The 18289-nt window shown below is 46.5% G+C and overlaps 1 protein-coding gene across 2 annotated transcripts in view; it reads right to left on the bottom strand.

Annotated features, from left to right (window-relative positions):
* Positions 1 to 18289, bottom strand: part of LOC139747460 (uncharacterized) — a 153028-nt gene that overhangs the window by 17516 nt on the left and 117223 nt on the right. For both annotated transcript variants that reach the window (XM_071659821.1, XM_071659820.1), the window contains exon 2: positions 5198 to 6431. In XM_071659821.1, coding sequence (XP_071515922.1) covers positions 5198 to 6429 — 1232 coding nt within the window. In that variant the 5' untranslated portion in view covers positions 6430 to 6431. The remainder of the gene's footprint in view (positions 1 to 5197; positions 6432 to 18289) is intronic.

Below are 18289 nucleotides of genomic sequence, written 5' to 3' on the forward strand. Positions count from 1 at the left end.
CTCTCCCGGGGCTGTGGTGGAAACGCCACAGAGTAACCTCACACAGCGACCAGGAGGAATAACGTTAACAGCCACGTAATAAGATGTAAAGATGTTTACGAACGAGTCCGCAGATATACACAGATGAAGGGAGAGCAGGAGGGACAATGACACACACACACACACACACACACACACACATATACACATATATACACACACAGCAGACGGAGCGACATACATGTTGCAAACCACTGACTGCCTAAGAAGCACCTGCCTCGAGCAGTATCAATTAGCATGAGAAGCGAACATGTATATCAGTGAGCAGCCTTCACCCAGTGTTAGGTGGGTGATACACTACCACCTGGCTATCCTCCCTCAACCACCTGGCTATCCTCCCTCAACCACCTGGCTATCCTCCCTCCCTCAACCACCAGGCTCTCCTCCCTCTCTTAACACCTGGCTCTCTTCCCTCCCTCACCACCTAGCGTCTCCCTCCTTCAATCACCTGATGTCTCCCTCCCTCACCACCTCGTGTTTCCCTCCCTCACCACCTCGTGTCTCCCTCCCTCACCACCTGGTGTCTCTCTCCATCACCACCTGGCCCCCCCTGATTCACCAGGTGGCTCCCATTCAAGACCTGGTCCTCCCCTCCAACTCACCACCTGCCTCACTTTCGTCACACAAGAGAAGGTCAGTCTGTCCCAGAGTGTGATGGTTCTCCCATTTCCACCCACAGCCCAAACCACTCTCCCCTCACCTAACCCAACCCACTCCCTCCTCATCCTACTCTTCCTCCTCATCCTCCTCCTCTTCCTCCTCATCCTCCTCTTCCTCTTCCTCCTCCTCCTCTCCCATAGCCTGCCCCCCTCACTTGTCCCTCCTTCTAGACAGTTACAACCGCTTCGGGTCACGTCCACCGTGAGTACAAATCTAGATTCTAAAACTAATTTACAAACGTTTGATGTAGTACATGTAATACTATGCGTAATGTACAAACGTTCGATGTAGTGCATGTAATAATATACGTAATTTACAAACGTTTGATGTAGTACATGTAATACTATACGTAATGTACAAACGTTCGATGTAGTACATGTAATAATATACGTAATTTAAAACCTTTGATGTAGTACATGTAATACTATGCGTAATTTAAAACCTTTGATGTAGTACATGTAATACTATACGTAATTTGAGAAAATTTAATAAAGAATTAAAAACAGTACGAGAATCCAAGCTTGATATGGGATGGAGTATATGAAAAATCGACATTATTATTATTGCCAGTTTTATCACATCATCGACCTCCCGCTGGAAGCTAATTGGCAAGTTTTCCTGGAGGGGTTTTAAACGTTTTTCTTCTTTTTTTATCATTATTTTTTTTTAGCTTTTTTTACGGTGGTAGGGGAGGGCAGGGAGGGGAAGGGAGGAGGGGAGGGGATGGGAGGCGGGGAAGGGAAGGGAGGGAGGGAAGGGAGGGAGGGGAGGCGGGGAAGGGAAGGGAAGGGAAGGGAAGGGAGGGAGAGGTCGTATTGCTGGAACTTTTTAATTCCACGATTAATCAGCGTCCCAGGAGCGGCGCCCGTGGTGGTGGTGGTGGGGGGTTTGCCCTATCCGGGGCCCCAGCTCGAGTGGAAATTCAAATTGTAGTTTCCCTGGGACGATCTTACCAAGGCGGGAGTTTGGACAGTTAATTAACACAGGTGGAATTTGCCTGGCCAGGCGTGTGTGTGTGTGTCTGTGTGTCTGCTTAATGAATGAATGAATGAATGAATGAATGAATGAAAGAAAAACGATCTGTTGTAAATTATGTCCTTTTCAGCTGATTTCTTTTTCTTTTTTATTTTTCATCTAACGAAATATGACGAGATTAGGGAAAGAGGGAGGGGGTGAAGGAATGGGGAGGGTGGGGAGGGTGTTGGACTGGGGGCTAGAGTGTCCCGAAGAGTGGAGTGGAGGAGGGGCGTAGGGGAGAGGAGAAAGGGTCGGGGAGAGGACAGCTGGCCAGTGACGAGAAATGGATAAGACGGTTCATTTATGTAAAGTTTTAAGACAATTTTTCCCCCACGGAAAATATCCTCACATTCCAAATCATTTAATCTCCCGAGAATCCAGATTGTAATCCACTAACTATCGCCCTCTTTCGCTGCTAATTACTCTCCACGTTAAACGTCAATAAAAGATATTTCTTCATATTCGAATTCCCAGAGGTTGTTTTTTACGACGGTAAAGTCAATAGGTAGCCATAAGGACACGGGCATATACTGACGTCTTCAAAACCATGCCAGATGCTTTGCTACGTCTTCTGACGCAGGTTCACCAGCGCTTCTCTTTTCATCGCACCATAAATAGACAAGATGATACAGAAAACGTTGAGAAAGATGTATGGCAATAGAGAAAACTCAAGAGATTAGGGCACCCACGAGGGTAGAACTCCCTTCCCGTACAGTAAAGATAGGTAATTATAAATTGATGAATACACACACACACACACACACACACACAGATAGACAGACAGAGACACTTACAAACCTACACACTGGAGAAAATTTTTTTCTTTGTTAGGTGTGGAAGGGATGAGCATGAATAATGTAGGCCGTTACGAAGAAATCCTTCACTCTCACCTCTCCCTCTACACCCTAGGTAGGTAAGGGTCTCTCGCTCTCACCTCTCCCTCTACACCGTAGGTAGGTAAGGGTCTCTCGCTCTCACCTCTCCCTCTACACCCTAGGTAGGTAAGGGTCTCTCGCTCTCACCTCTCCCTCTACACCCTAGGTAGGTAAGGGTCTCTCGCTCTCACCTCTCCCTCTACACCCTAGGCAGCTAGGGGTCTCTCGCTCTCACCTCTCCCTCTACACCCTAGGTAGGTAAGGGTCTCTCGCTCTCACCTCTCCCTCTACACCGTAGGTAGGTAGGGGTCTCTCGCTCTCACCTCTCCCTCTACAGTACAGGCAGTTGCAAAGTCATCCCTCGCTCTCACCTCTCCCCCTACAGTTTAGTCCTGTACTGAAAAGTCCCTCGCTCTCACCTCTCCCTCTACTCTCACTCTCTTACTTCTTATCATTTTACCATTTCATCTTCATCATATTCTCTCATTTATCATCCTGCTATTATTTTGTTCATTAAAATTTTCCTCTTTCATGCTAACTTTTCATCATTTACCCTCCTTTTTTTTCCCCTCCTCCTCCTTGCTCTCTTCCTTAGCCTCTCTGTCTCAGAGAAATTTGAGCAAATAAGTTAAGGAGCGACGGACAATATAACAGTAATACCTTACCAAGGCCTGACAGGAGAAGGCACGAAGAACGTTGAAGGAGACAGTGATCATCAAGAAGTCATGAATACGAGTCTATGGAGCGCGCTGTGAAGACAGGTCTATGAAGCCAAAGAGTGAGTGGTATGATCATGAGAAATTCCACAACGAGAGACAAATAGTTAAGGATGAGAATGTTTAATGTGTATACATAAGAAGCAATGATGACTAATGCTACGTTCAGTGGTCACCAGTTTCAACAAATGGGAATAGACAAGTTAAGAGAGAGTTCCGCAACACATCACAAGCAAGATAGAAAGACAAGTACATATTAATCACCATGCGGGGTTCGTACACCAGTACATATGAACCATCATGTGAGGCTGGTAGAACTCTAACTGTACAGCTTAGAAAGAAGAGAAGGATACGTACATAATCCACGGCAGCAAACCATACAGTTGGAAAGATTATTCTCATCACTACAACGAAGAACAAGAGACATGCATGGACCAACAACAAATACATTTAAAAGAAAACTTGATGCATGGTTGAAGTCAGTCCCAGATGAACCTCAAGAGTGATGATAATCACAGAATGTGGTCGACGCCAGTTGAAAAAAAAAAAAGGGGGGATATCATTCATCAAGAAAGAAGTGCCATGATCACACCATCATGTGCTAGTCCTCTCTACAATCATCTGGTCGTAAGTACTCGTTCGCACGTAAATATGAACGTCAGTAATCCCTCTCTCACCCTCGTACTGACTCGGGTTTCAAAGCATTCCTGTTTTTGTTTTGTTTTTCTTTTCGTTCACGAGTGACTGTGTTTTCTAAAGTCTGAGATCTGTTTCTCTGGAAGTTTTTTTTTTGTCTGTTTATCTAAAGATCAAGATATATTTGCTTACTTTATTGGTTCTTCCTATACTGTCTGGCGCATCGATTCACTCTCCCAATACTTATGCTGAAGACTTGTTATGACTTCAACGAAACAATATGAAAACGTGACAAAAGACAGTGGATCATTTTGGGAAACCATTCTCATATAAACTTTTACAAATAAATTTTTAAAATTGAAAATAAAAACTGTGATTCTTTTTTAAATATTTAAACCCTTAAGTACGACGGTACGATCCTTATGCACGACGGCAAGGCTATCAAGCACGACGGTACGATCCTTGAGCACGGCGGTACGATCCTTGAGCACGACGGTACGACCCTTGAGCACGACGGTACGATCCTTGAGCTCGACGGTACGATCCTTGAGCACGAAGGTACGATCCTTGAGCACGACGGTACGATCCAAGTATATAACGACCTCGCCTTTGACGCAGCGGTCATACCACCGTGTTCAAGCGGTTAATGACCATCTGTGTGAAGGAAGGTGGATAACTTGGGTCAAAGAATAAGTGGATCAGCACAACCCTTTGTGAAGCGTAGGTGAACGATCACTAATTACTCCGCTGCATGACGGCGTGTGGCTGACAGACGAGGAGGGACGTCATTGGTCCAGGAACCCACCTATCTGTGTGAACTACTGTTTATGGAGTGGTACTCAACTTACACAAACGAGAAACCAGAAGGGGTCGTATAAATTGCCAGCAAACGAGGCCAAAGGTCAAGGTCGAACCGTTATCAGTCGTGTGTTTCATGTCATTAATCCATATATCAACGAAGGATCCACTTCCCTGTGAGGTGATGGATACTTACCCCGCAGTCTAAGAAATAGCGTCTGACACGTGAGCATATGAATTACGACGTCGTCATACGAGCGGACACACGAGTACCAGCAGAGTGCCATCCAAGAGTGGATGTAATCACCAGGTTACCTCCAAGATCACTCTAGGTCCACTCTCAATGTGGCAATGTGGTCTGCTCAAACTTTGTCAGCCGAGGTAAGAACACCTGCCTGACAATAGGTCACTGGCATGACTATAGGGATTAAAACTGGAAGACCCTGCGTCACTGACCTGGAGAGGTAGAGTCCCAAGAGCTTGTCAGGGGCGGCACACTGAAGGTCAGGCGCCACCAGGGAGGTGTTGGAGGCACCGAGCACCTCCGCCAGCCACCGCAGGGAGCAGTTACACACCAGCGGGTTGCCTCGCAGGTCCAGGCTCTCCAGGGATCTCCACCTCACCTCCATCGCTGGGAGACTCCGGAGGCCGTTGGCGCGGAGATCGAGGAAGCGGAGGCGAGGCAAGGAGGTCAGGAAGCCTCGGGGGAGGTGTCTCACCAGGGGATTGTGTGACAGCGTCAACTTACGCAGGTTGACGCAGTGAGTGAGCGCCTCAGGGTGCATCGTCGACAGGTGCGGACACCGAGATATCTCCAGCGTGGACAGGTGTCCCAAACTCCTGAAGGCGCCGTCCTCCAGGCTCCTCAGCTTGTTCCTGCTTACGTACAGTGACTCCAGCATGAGCAGCGACGCTAAGGCCAGTGTCGGTACCTCCCGCAGTAAGTTGTCGTTGAGGTTCAACTTCAGCAATCCTTGGAGGCGGTGGAACGCAGTGTCGGCGATGAAGTCGATGCTGTTGGTTTCCAGGGAGAGCGTTGCTAGCGAGCTCGTCCGGAAGGCGTTGGATTCCAGGCGCGTAAGGCGATTGCGACAGAGATGCAGCGCCTTTACCGCCGTCAGATCCTCCAACGCTGCCGTGGGGACGTGTCGGAAGTAATTGTCGCACAAGTCGAGGACGTGCAGACCCCGGCAGCCGAGAAAGGTGGACTGTGGAAGCGTGTGGAGTTTGTTGTGCGCTAGCAGGAGTACCGTCAGGCCAGGCACTTCCGCTAACACGGCAGCGGGCAAGTCCGACAGGCCGTTGTGGCTGAGGTCCAGCAGCGTCAGCGATGTCAGACCCCGCAGCGCCCCCGCGGCCAGCGATGATACATTGTTGTGGCCAAGGCGCAACTCCCGGAGTTCCCCCTGCATCTGGAAGTTGCCTGTACCCAGAGTGGACAGGTGGTTGTGGGAGAAGTCCAGTTCCTCCAGTTGGCCGAAGAACACGAGGTCCTGGCCGACGGAGGTGATGGAGTTGTGGGCCAGGTTGAGTCGGCGCAGCCCCGGGTTGAAGAGGATGGGCACCACGTTGATTCCCACGCCCACACAATGGGCGTTGGGGCCGTCATCATCGCAGGAACACCCAGGAGGACAGAAGGCCCGCGCCGCGCCCACCAACACCGCCCACGCCAACCACCAGCACACCATCTCTGGAAGAAGAAGGAAAAGGTGGGATCTATTACTAAAATCAGAGGATAGTCTTTCCTAACCATAGCCCATCTATCCGCCTCACAGTCTAATCATCATTCCAGCAAGGTGACCCATGGAGCCACTTGTCTGTCTATCTGCACATATGTCGTACACCTTCTGTCACCTGTGGAATGGTCACATGAACAACAACACTGCACCCGCGTCATCCACCCGCAACATACCACTCATGTGTTTCCTCTAAACATTCGCCCTCCCTCAGTAAAGCATTCTCGTGACACCTTACCTAAACGCAAGTTCATCAAAGGTCGTGAGAAAACTGCGGAAAAAGTTAGAGAAATTTCCTCGCAATTCCTTAAAGCCATTTACCTCAGGTAATGGTCAGATAAAGGCTGGGATGACTTGCGATGGTCAGGTCCAAAACAAATGTCTAACATAATCGGATCATCAGGAACATAACAATTTTGCTCTACTCTGACAGCTGAGGAAATAAAGTTATTGCCCATTGTCCCTGCCCATCATTCGCCAGCTGGCTCCAGATGGGGAGAGCGGTGTACCATCTGAGTCAGGTCGGGGCGCTGGACGCACGCAGCAGCTGGTCACAAAACCACCTGGGGTCCAGCAAGTGGAGTGAGGCCGGAGCCCTCCACGACCCGGCCATCCATCCACTGGGCCTCTGATTAAGTTTCCAGAGAGTCTGAAGCTTCCTCCACTCCCTTCAGTCTTTATTGCATCCTCCACGACCTCCGCCGCTGCTGGTGCTGTCTGCTGCTGGTGCCGTCTGCCGCTGGTGCTGTCTGCTGCTGGTGCCGTCTGCTGCTGGTGCTGTCTGCTGCTGGTGCCGTCTGCCGCTGGTGCTGTCTGCTGCTGGTGCTGTCTGCTGCTTGGTGCTGTCTGCTGCTGGTGCCGTCTGCTGCTGGTGCTGTCTGCTGCTGGTGCTGTCTGCTGCTGGTGCTGTCTGCTGCTGGTGTTGTCTGCTGCTGGTGCTGTCTGCTGCTGGTGCCGTCTGCTGCTGGTGCTGTCTGCTGCTTGGTGCTGTCTGCTGCTGGTGCCGTCTGCCGCTGGTGCCGTCTGCTGCTTGGTGCTGTCTGCTGCTGGTGCCGTCTGCAGCTGGTATTGTCTGCTGCTGGTGCTGTCTGCTGCTGGTGCCGTCTGCAGCTGGTATTGTCTGCTGCTGGTGCCGTCTGCTGCTGGTGCCGTCTGCTGCTGGTGCCGATGCTATTGTCTCCCTCAGCGGATCATACTGCTATTGTCTCCCTCAGCGGGTGGATCATACTGCTATTGTCTCCCTCAGCGGGAGGATCATACTGCTACTGTCTCCCTCAGCGGGAGGATCATACTGCTACTGTCTCCCTCAGCGGGAGGATCATACTGCTATTGTCTCCCTCAGCGGGAGGAAGATCATACTGTTACTGTCTCTTGCCGTGAGGGGACCAAGATATCGTTTCTCTTGCCAACAGTCAACATCCTAACCCTGGTATAGTGAAGAGTCGTCTGACCTAACCTATAGAAGACGTTAAAGTCATCTTCACTACAGGCTAGCGGTGTCAAGGGCGGAGAGAAGACGAGGATGTAGGGAGGACCAGAGCGTAGTGAAGGATTTGACCCTTTGACTCGACCCATAAGGAGTTAGTAAAGATGAGGGTGTAGGTGCGAAGATGTAGTGAGGATAAGCCCCTGGCTCAAAGTCCACTGGCATCGAGGGTGTAGTGAAGATGTGTGTCTGTAGAGGGTGTAGTGAAGATGATACCCTGGCCGTGGTGTCGTGGTTGGCGTCGCTGACCATGAACTGTCTTTTCTCTCTCTCTGTCTGTCTGTCTGTCTGTCTGTCTGTCTCTCTCTCTCTCTCTCTCTCTCTCTCTCTCTCTCTCTCTCTCTCTCTCTCTCTCTCTCTCCTATCAAACTTTCTGCCGTTCCTTCCATCCTTCCCTCTCTCTCTCTCTCTCTCTCTCTCTCTCTCTCTCTCTCTCTTCATATCTACCAATCAGTCCATCCATCTATCCCTCCTCCTCCTCCTCCTCCCTGTCTCAACCCCTTGTTACCTTAACAATTATAACTAACCCTTACCTCGTCCCCACACACAAAGCAACAACAATAACAACAACTTAGTCTCCCAAATAACACAATGTTGTCGTCCCTCACGACTCTCTCGACCACCCCGCCAATGTAGCCGGACCAGACTTATCATATACCATTTTAGGCATCCCCCTCAACCCTGTCATTACCAGCGTTACACTATAATTTACACACGTGTACCACTGTAACACCATCTTTCTCCGAAGCACAAAAACACAGTCGTTCACCCGGGTAATGACGCTGTAATCACAGACGCAGTACTGTAATTACCTAGTTGTACTGAGTCGTAAATTCTTTGATTATACATCCGGGAGCATAATGCGTATTACGGTGCATTCCGGTGTAATAATAAAGGAGGTGGGTATTACAATTATTGATGATAAGTAATGTAATGACCTCTGTGCATTCTGGTCTCTCTCTCACCGAACTAATTCTAGGTATAATATGCTGTGTGTTGTGTACATATGCTGCTTGCGGTGTGCATATGCTGCCTGAGGTGTGCATATGCTGCATGTGGTGTACATATGCCATTCGTGTGGTGTACATATGCTGCTTGCGGTGTGCATATGCTGCCTGAGGTGTGCATATGCTGCTTGGTGGTGTACATATGCCATTCGTGTGGTGTACATATGCAGCCTATGTATATATATGCACTGTCTGTAGTCCACATATTTTGTCTGTGGCGTAAATATGCTGCTTGCGATGTACATATGCTGTCTGTAGTGTCCATATACTGCCTCTTTCTCGTTACCAATTTGCACTGTACGGCGAGGGAGTTCTACACTCGTGGAGCCCCATCTTGAAGTGTCTGCTGTCAGCATTCACCACCTCATAACTCATTCATCCTTTACTACCTGTGGTTTAATATACACTACTTTCTCACAAACTGTCAGAGATTGTTATACCCTCTCAGCATACGTTATCACGATAGCACTTATTGATCTTGCCTGACTGACACTATGGCACTGTTGCTTGCATGACATAAAACTGAACCTGCCTTTTCATTTTGTTCATATCAAAAGCAATATTTTTTGGGTAGAGTTTTAGAGTGCTACGCTCTGGTAAACTGTTCTTTTATGGTTTGAAGATTTTCCTGAGTAGAAATCAAATTATTCTGCCTCTCTTCTGACATCTAGACCAATGTCTTCTGTGCAGATGGACTCTTTCATTATGAACCTTCACAACTTGAGTTTACATTCGACTCTGACCTCCATGTTCTATTTGATAACAAAGAGAACGGATTATAAATGCTGTTTACACTGAATTTCTGCGTGCAATGTATGTTTCAATCATGATTATTATGATCATTATTATTATTATTATTATTATTATTATTATTATTATCATTATTACTATTATCATTATTATTATTATTTTTACTATTATTATTATTATTATTATTATTATTATTATTATTATTATCATCATCGTCATTGTTATTATCATTATAATTATTATCATTATTATCATTATCAATATTCTTACTACTACTACCACAATTTTTATTATCATCATTATGATTATCATCATCATCATCATCATCATTATTATTATTATTATTATTATTATTATTATTATTATTAAGGTTACAAACGCAGGAAAACCTAACCATATCTCTCTTCCTTCTAAAACATCATCCATGCCTATCATGTAAGATGAACATGTCTTAACAAATCATCCAGCCAAACCCTCTAAGCCCCCAGTATAATCTCTGGGGGTGTCCGGGGGGCGACGAGCGTGGTTATGTCTGGGGTGGAAGCAGCAGTATCTTGTTGGGGGTTGAGAGTGGCTAGTGATGGGGCTGGGAGATAAGGGAGTGGGTATTTGTGGAAAAGAAAGATGGGAACATACTCCCCACATCCTAAAGATATGGTGTTTAGAGCTCTCTCTCTCTCTCTCTCTCTCTCTCTCTCTCTCTCTCTCTCTCTCTCTCTCTCTCTCTCTCTCATTCAAGACTAAAAAAAGAAAGAAAGAGGAAAAACAAAAAAACAAAAAAATAAACTCTCCCGGACCCACATCCCGTTTTCTCCCTGTGTCTTCACCCACCCCCTCTCTCTAATCCCCCAACCTACGCCACCCTGCCCGTTTCCCTCACCTCCTACCATCTCCTCTCCTCTCCTCTCCTTCTCCACCTCACTCTCACTTAAGTCTCTTTAAATTGAGGCCAAGAGAGAGAGAGAAAAAAAGGGGGGAAAAGACAGAAAAAAGAACATTAACGGAGTTACCACGAACCGCGAATGGAAACTGGAACTATTTGGCTGAGATTTTTCGAATGATTTTACATTGCATTTCCAACACGTATATACTGTGTTGTATTTACGGTCCATTTTACGTCTATCGTATATATATATATATATATATATATATATATATATATATATATATATATATATATATATATATATGCACAATAACAACTGGAAAGAGAAAATAATGTAACTGTTACAATAATTTTGAGTCACTGGTAAAAATAATGAGATTACATTTCCCTTTTTCCTTGTGGAGTGACTGTCGTCCAACGCCCGTGTGATCTGTCTACAGTTGTTAACATCTCGTTTTCTACGGTTTTTTCGCCGGAGGGAGGTCCCAAATTAAAGAGGGTCATACAACCTCTCGAACCATGACAACATACATACTGGAGCTGCTTCTGGGTTGTGATTCTAAATGTATGTTCTTAAACGTAAATCATATGCGAGTCTGTTTCTAAATCTATGTGCTTAAACGTAAATTATATGCGAGTCTGTTTCTAAATCTATGTTCTTAAACGTAAATTATATGAGAGTCTGAATATATCTCACTACGGCGTTTTAAGGAAGATAAAAATCTCATATCCTATTAAGAGAAACATCTCTTAACACCTGAAGTCTCGTCTGTATGTTATCTATATGCCAAATTCGTTATCTCCAAATATCTCTCATCCTTCCGCCGACAACCTGGAAGATCTTCCAGGTCTCCATGACTGGCAGCAGACGCTTCCAGAGGCGTGACATTCACTCCATGGGACAGAGAGGCCCTTCGTGCTTCCAAGGAGGAATCCTTTTCCCTGTGTAGTACTTGCCTGGTTTGGGGCTGGGTCGCTGGCTGGCAAGGTCGCTAGCTGGCTAGCAGGTGTCGCTATCTGGCTGGCAGGGTCGCTTGCTGGATGGCTGGGTCGCTAGCTGGCTGGCAGGGTCGCTTGCTGGCTGGCAGGGTCGCTATCTGGCTGGCAGGGTCGCTTGTTGGCTGGCAGGGTCGTCTGCTGGCTGGCAGGGTCACTAGCTGGCTGGTTCACTAGCTGGCTGGCAGGGTCACTCGCTGGCTGGCAGGGTCACTAGCTGGCTGGCAGGGTCGCTTGCTGGCTGGCTGGGTCGCTGGGTGGTTAGGTCGCTGGAAGGAACACCTACAACAATAGGGTCTCCTCCTCCTGCAGTATCCAGTCTCGTTGTAAGAACGAGAGTATCCGTTGGCGAGAAGCCATAAATCTTTTCACAAGATGGCGCCCCAAGCCTGCCTCGGGAATCTGTCTTTTTTGAAAAATCCTTGAGCTCCCTGGTTCAAAGAGCTCGTTAGTCTGAGGCTGGAGAACATATTGAATAGCCCCTCCCCCAGACGCGCCAGACTTGGCCATGTATGCAGAAGGAAATGCAGCGGAGGGTTTTGGGTCGGGTCGGCTGCCCGGGGGATTGGATTTCACGTTACGCTGTCGGCGGTGGGTGTGTGTGTGTGTGTGTGGAGAGAGAGAGAGAGAGAGAGAGAGAGAGAGAGAGAGAGAGAGAGAGAGAGAGAGAGAGAGAGAGAGAGAGAGAGAGACCCCCGAGGCAAGGGCGTCCTGGACTGGGTCATCACCACCGCCACCGTCAGCGGGGCGTCCTCAAGCTCCGTTGGAGCTTCAGACACGTCCTGGGGCACTCCCTCCAGGGAAACCTTTCCATCCCTGGGTTTCAGGATACGAAAATTATCGGGTCAAAAATACATGGGAAAAAAAAGGAAGAAATAGATGATGACAGACGGTGGTGGGGGGGAAAACACGAATAGAAGAACTGCAACTAGTAACTACTGTGTCATTATCAAATTATAACGTTGGCTGTGATACAATCTACACTCAGAAGTTTACGCTTTTTTTTTTTTTTTTCACCTGTCATAGTTCAACTTGAGAGTCGGAAATCCTATAAGTATATTAAGGCATGATAGCCTTTATTTCACAGTCCTCCAAGAGCGTGAGGCGATGCACTTAGCACTATAACGACCCCCTTATAACCTCTAGGGTTAGAAGGTCTTCTCTCCCTCAGACACGTCTCCTTGTTGACCTGCTAACGCCGCCACCTCCCACGTCACGCTAACATCACTTCACTCAGACACATACACATACATCACTCGGTCACTCATACACCACTCGGTCCCTCATACACCACTAGGTCCCTCATACACCACTCGGTCCCTCACACACCACTCGGTCCCTCGTACGCCACTCGTCAAGAGGTGCTAAACACACTGATTCTCCCTAGTTTCTCCAACCAACACACACACACACACACACACACACACACACACACACACACACACACACACAAACACAAACACACACCTAGTACAATGAAACTGTGGGCGTCCTCTCCAGCAACGCAATAAATACCTAATGATATGTGGCTCAGCTGGTGCTCGAGTGGGTGAGAGGGGCTGGGAGTGGGCGAGAGGGGCTGGGAATGAGGTGAAAAGGGGGTGAGGGTGGGTGAGAGGGGCTGCGAATGAGGTGAGAGGGTGTGGGAATGGTTGAGAGGACTGGGAATGAGGTGAGAGGGGTTGAGAGTGGAGGAGAGGGGGGGATGGGAATGAGGTGAGAGGGAAAGGGAATGGGACTGGAACGGCTCCTTCACAAGGACGTCCCCGGTAACATGACGTCCCCTTCCCTCGACGTCCCCAGCACCAGGACGTCCCCAGCACCAGGACATCCCCTCCCAAGGACGTCCCCAGCACCTGGACGTCCCCTGCATCACTCACCTTTAATGCCGTAGTAGATTATCTGGCCTGACTAACAAGCCAAGTTAGCCGTCCGTCTCCTGGCATCGATACCCCCCCAGCAGGAGGAGGACCTCCCGCCTTGCCCCTCCTCCTCTCCCCTGCCAGGCCATCCCCAAGTCACCCAGCAGGGGAGGGGAGAGGGGAGGAGGTGGGTGTGTGTGTCCAGGCTCTGGGACACACCCCAGGAGACGGAAATGATTTCAACTTCAACTTCCGTGACGCGGGTTTCATTCAGAGCTGAAAGCAAAGTTCTCCCTGGCCATCATCCATCACTAGCCATGACGGCCTTCCTCCTTCTCCTCCTCCTCCTCCACGAGTGTATATTTCCCCTCCTCCTTCTTTTTATTTCTTCCTATTAAGCTTCCTTTTATGAGATATTCTCCCCCCTCAATGTTCTATCAAGGACCGAGACAGTTCAGGGATGGTGAGGGATGGTGTAAAATGAACCTGCGACGCTTGCTTGCTAACTATGGGGGGAACAGAGTTGATGGAAGGTCGTACGATCTTCCATCAACTCCCTCCTGAGAATTCTTCAGTCTTACTAGTTCAATGGGGGTGAGACTGACTGTCCACCATACTGCTTTGAAAACCTTGATCTAATCGTGTGTGTGTGTGTGTGTGTGTGTGTGTGTGTGTGTGAGTGTATGTGTGTGTGTGTGTGTGTGTGTGTGTGTGTGTGTGTGTGAGTGTATGTGTGTTTCTGTGTGTGTGTGTGTGTGTATGTGTGTTTCTGTGTGTGTGTGTGTGTGTGTGTGTGTGTGTGTGTATGTGTGAGTGTGTGTGTGTGTTTAATTACTCACGTGTTTACATTAATATATTTCTTTTCTGTCGAGAAAACTTAACATTTTGGGAGTCCGTTTTTACGAGACATTTCTCATCACTTAATTAGTTCAGCCGACTTTTCACTCGCAAGATATATATATATATTTTTTTCCCCCACGAGAAAAATGAACTTACATCACATTAACTAATTATAAACACCTTCCGATGATAAAATCAAACGAAACTCTATTAATAAATAACTGGGGTTTGATCTTATAAGTTATGAGAATCTTGAAGTATTCTGAACTTACATAGAGGATCAGAACCCAAGAACATTACAAAGGAGCATCATGGTCTCAAATAGGATCCGATCTCATGAGACCATAGGATTCGATCTCATGTAATTCATTCCTGAACACGAGAACATCGTTCACAGGGGACATTGAGATGGCTTTGGTTACCTGTTCTCTGTCTGTCTGTCTCTGTCTCTGTCTCTCTCTCTCTCTCTCTCTCTCTCTCTCTCTCTCTCTCCTTTTTCCGGGAAGATATTGAGGCTCAGTTCATCTCACAGTAATCCTTGTGGACGCTCCAGGTAATCTTGACCCCAATGGTCCATAGAGAACGAACCTCTACCCTATAAGTGAGAGCTTTTCTTCGTGTACCTCAGCTTGTCTAGCTTCGCGTCCTCAATCCCTGTTAGAGTCATTTATCTCCTGCTTGAGACGGAATACATTGGCGGCAGAAGTTCTTCCATCGGCGGAGGTGGTCAGTTAGCTCCTCAGTGTTCACGTCTTTATCATTCCCTTCACCATTGCTAGACAGAGACACACACACATGGGTTCCCGGGCTCCACCTGCCAGAGGTTATAAGAGGCTGTGTATCATTGTCTCGTCAAGGATCTCTGATCCTCCTAAAAGGAATCTACATTTCCTTTTACTAGAAGTAGCGCAGCCTTAGGCCACTGGAAACCTATAGAAAGAGGTTTTGGGAAACGCCAGGATCCTTTTACAGAAATTAATCATTAAAAATCAAGATAATAATAATAGAGTATTTATGTCGACGTAATTAATTTAGTTTGTGTCTGTTTCTCTGTTGGTTACGAGCGTTTATTTGTGTACCTGCAGTAGAGATGGAGCATGAGTACATTGAAGCTATTGTGCCAGATGATTACTATGTGGACGCTGGTACCTCCAGGATGAACCGTTATGATGTGTTCCAAACCCTATACCGCTGAGCTTTGGTAACTCTTCACTCTCATGACAGACCCTTGAACACAAGGGAATGGGAGTTTGGGGCCGTGATAAAAAAAAACAGAAATTGGACTCTGTAACGTAAGAGAAAACATACGAAATAGACCCCCCTAAGGAAAAACAGAGGATGTTAACTGAACTATGTATGTCGGTATTTAGCACAGAATGCAAAGAAAAAGAACTAAACACCAAATCATCTAACCAATATAATGAAAACGCAATCATAGATACTGAAATACTGGATGAGAGCGATTGGTCAACTCAAAGAAAATTCAGCACCAGGACTTCAAGAAAACACAAGCCATGCAGTCTTCGAAAAGATCAAAACAGCGATAGCGACGCTGATGGTGTGATCGACGCAAGATTGCAGACACTGACAAATTGGCATCTGTAACACAAAAGAAAGGGGATCCAATCGGACACTAAAACAATGTAGACTAGTGAGACTGAATTCCCCACGTATAATACGAGCCTTTGAACGAGTTTCATAACAAGAGAGAGAGAGAGAGAGAGAGAGAGAGAGAGAGAGAGAGAGAGAGAGAGAGAGAGAGAGAGAGAGAGAGGACGGACTTACTGATGAAGTTATTTGATATGTGAATAAGAAACAGAATTGAATACCGCTGTTTCGTCAGGGGGTCACCAGAGAAACGAATGAATATGATGAAATCAGAGAGAATTCAAATGCAGAATTCACGAGCAAAATCAAAGGGGCTGAGAGACTCGGAATCTATACAGAATAGGAAACAGGAGAGAAGGATATGTGATAATCTAGACACAGCAACAAAGTGAAGGTATAAAGAGAATATCATTCTCTTTTTTCACACGTGGAATACCTCTCGACAAGGAAGACATAGTTATCAAATTAAAGAAAAAAAAAATTACTAGGGAAGAAGATACAGATGATAAATCATTCAAAAATATAAGGCCTTCGACTCAGTATACTAAATGGAGATATAAGAAACGTGTGTGTGGGGGGAAAAAAACTACAGAAACATTTAATAGAAAACTTGAACACGTGGTTGAAATCAGTCCCAGATGAAGCAGATGAACATGTAGTGGATCAGGTCAGAGCTGAGAGAAACAGCCTCACCCATCAGGCGAGACGTGCGTTCACCGCTCTGGGGCAACAGCTTGAGGTAACTGTTGATGTACGACGGGGAGAGACAGACTTAAACACACACACACACACACACACACACACACAGAGCCTAGCCTATGCCAGGCGGTCAATGGTTCTCGTGGATAAGAAGGTCCGTTCTCTCTCTCTCTCTCTCTCTCTCTCTCTCTCTCTCTCTCTCTCTCTCTCTCTCTCTCCGAAACTCTCCATCACACTTACCTTCTTCCTCTCCTCTCTTCCCCTCCCCCGTGGCAGAATCCCTCGCCTCTCTCCCTCCTCCCTAAAGGAGACAGGGGGTTGTTTCTCCCTCACTCCTTCCCCACCTCCTCCTCCTCTTCCTCCTCCTCCAAGCCACCCCTGCCCCTCCTCTAATTACCAACTTGTTGACATTGTCACAATTCTCGTCAGACATTGATTTCCCATCTTCTTTGATCAAAATTAATAAGACTAACTTAAAAAAAAAATTTTTCCTCTTCCTTTTATGAGATCGTAAAAAAAAAAGTCATTTCGTATGAGATCACACTATGTTGTATCTGTGATTAAAACTACTAACATCTTCCTCCTTTTCTATATTCATCATTCAGTATTTCTTTCAAGTGTTCCGTTTTTATACGTTTTATGACAAGTATCTTTTAACTGGTTTTCTTGACATATGTAAAACCCTTGTGTTTCATTAAGGTTTCCACTCCGTGTCCACCGTACATGATTCTAATGAGACATACTTATTTCACGAGATATATTCATTTGATCAAGCATTCTAAATATCTGATATATACATATATATATATATATATATATATATATATATATATATATATATATATATATATATATATATATATTGTTACCCTTGAGAACATGAGTCTCCGAAACTTATTTCCACAGTTCTGATGTAAACATGTGTGTATATATATATATATATATATATATATATATATATATATATATATATATATATATATATATATACCTCCGCGTTGTACAATTAGGTTCGGCAAAATGCTATCTGCTGGCTAAGTGAGCCTGTTGGGAAATGACCGGTGCAGACCCCGTTGCTCACCAACGTGCAACGAAGGGTATCCGAGTACATAGTATTCGAATAGTTACTTCCCATTAGCCAGGGCCATAGCCTAACGGTTAGCATTCCCGCCTCTAGCACAGGGGTCCCGGGTTCGATCCTGGCTGTTGGAGGTTTGTATGTTCTATGAAGGTGCGTGTTTCTATGCACTATATATATATATATATATCACTCATTTTAGCACGACGGTATGGCCCTTAAGGAGATGATGGTACGTTATCTAACATACACGAGGGTCTTCGTGTTCAAGGATCGTACCGTCGTGCTCAAGGATCGTACCGTCGTGTTCAAGGATCGTACCTTCGTGCTCAAGGATCGTACCGTCGTGCTCAAAGTATCGTACCTTCTTGCTTAAGAGTCTTATTTGATAAGGTCCGACTTTACGCCATAAACAATGAACTGCTGGACCTAAGGCCACATTCCTGACGTATTGGTGAAAACCGTTTTCTGTTGACGATTTGCCTCTCAATATTCTGTCTGCCCTTACTCGTGTGACCTTGACGAGTGTGTGTGTGTGTGTGTGTGTGTGTGTGTGTGTGTAAAGACAATACATATCGGAATTGCCCAATCACTATCGCA

The sequence above is a fragment of the Panulirus ornatus genome, chromosome 68, assembly GCF_036320965.1.
Source record: "Panulirus ornatus isolate Po-2019 chromosome 68, ASM3632096v1, whole genome shotgun sequence".
Classification (NCBI taxonomy): Eukaryota; Metazoa; Arthropoda; class Malacostraca; order Decapoda; family Palinuridae; genus Panulirus; species Panulirus ornatus.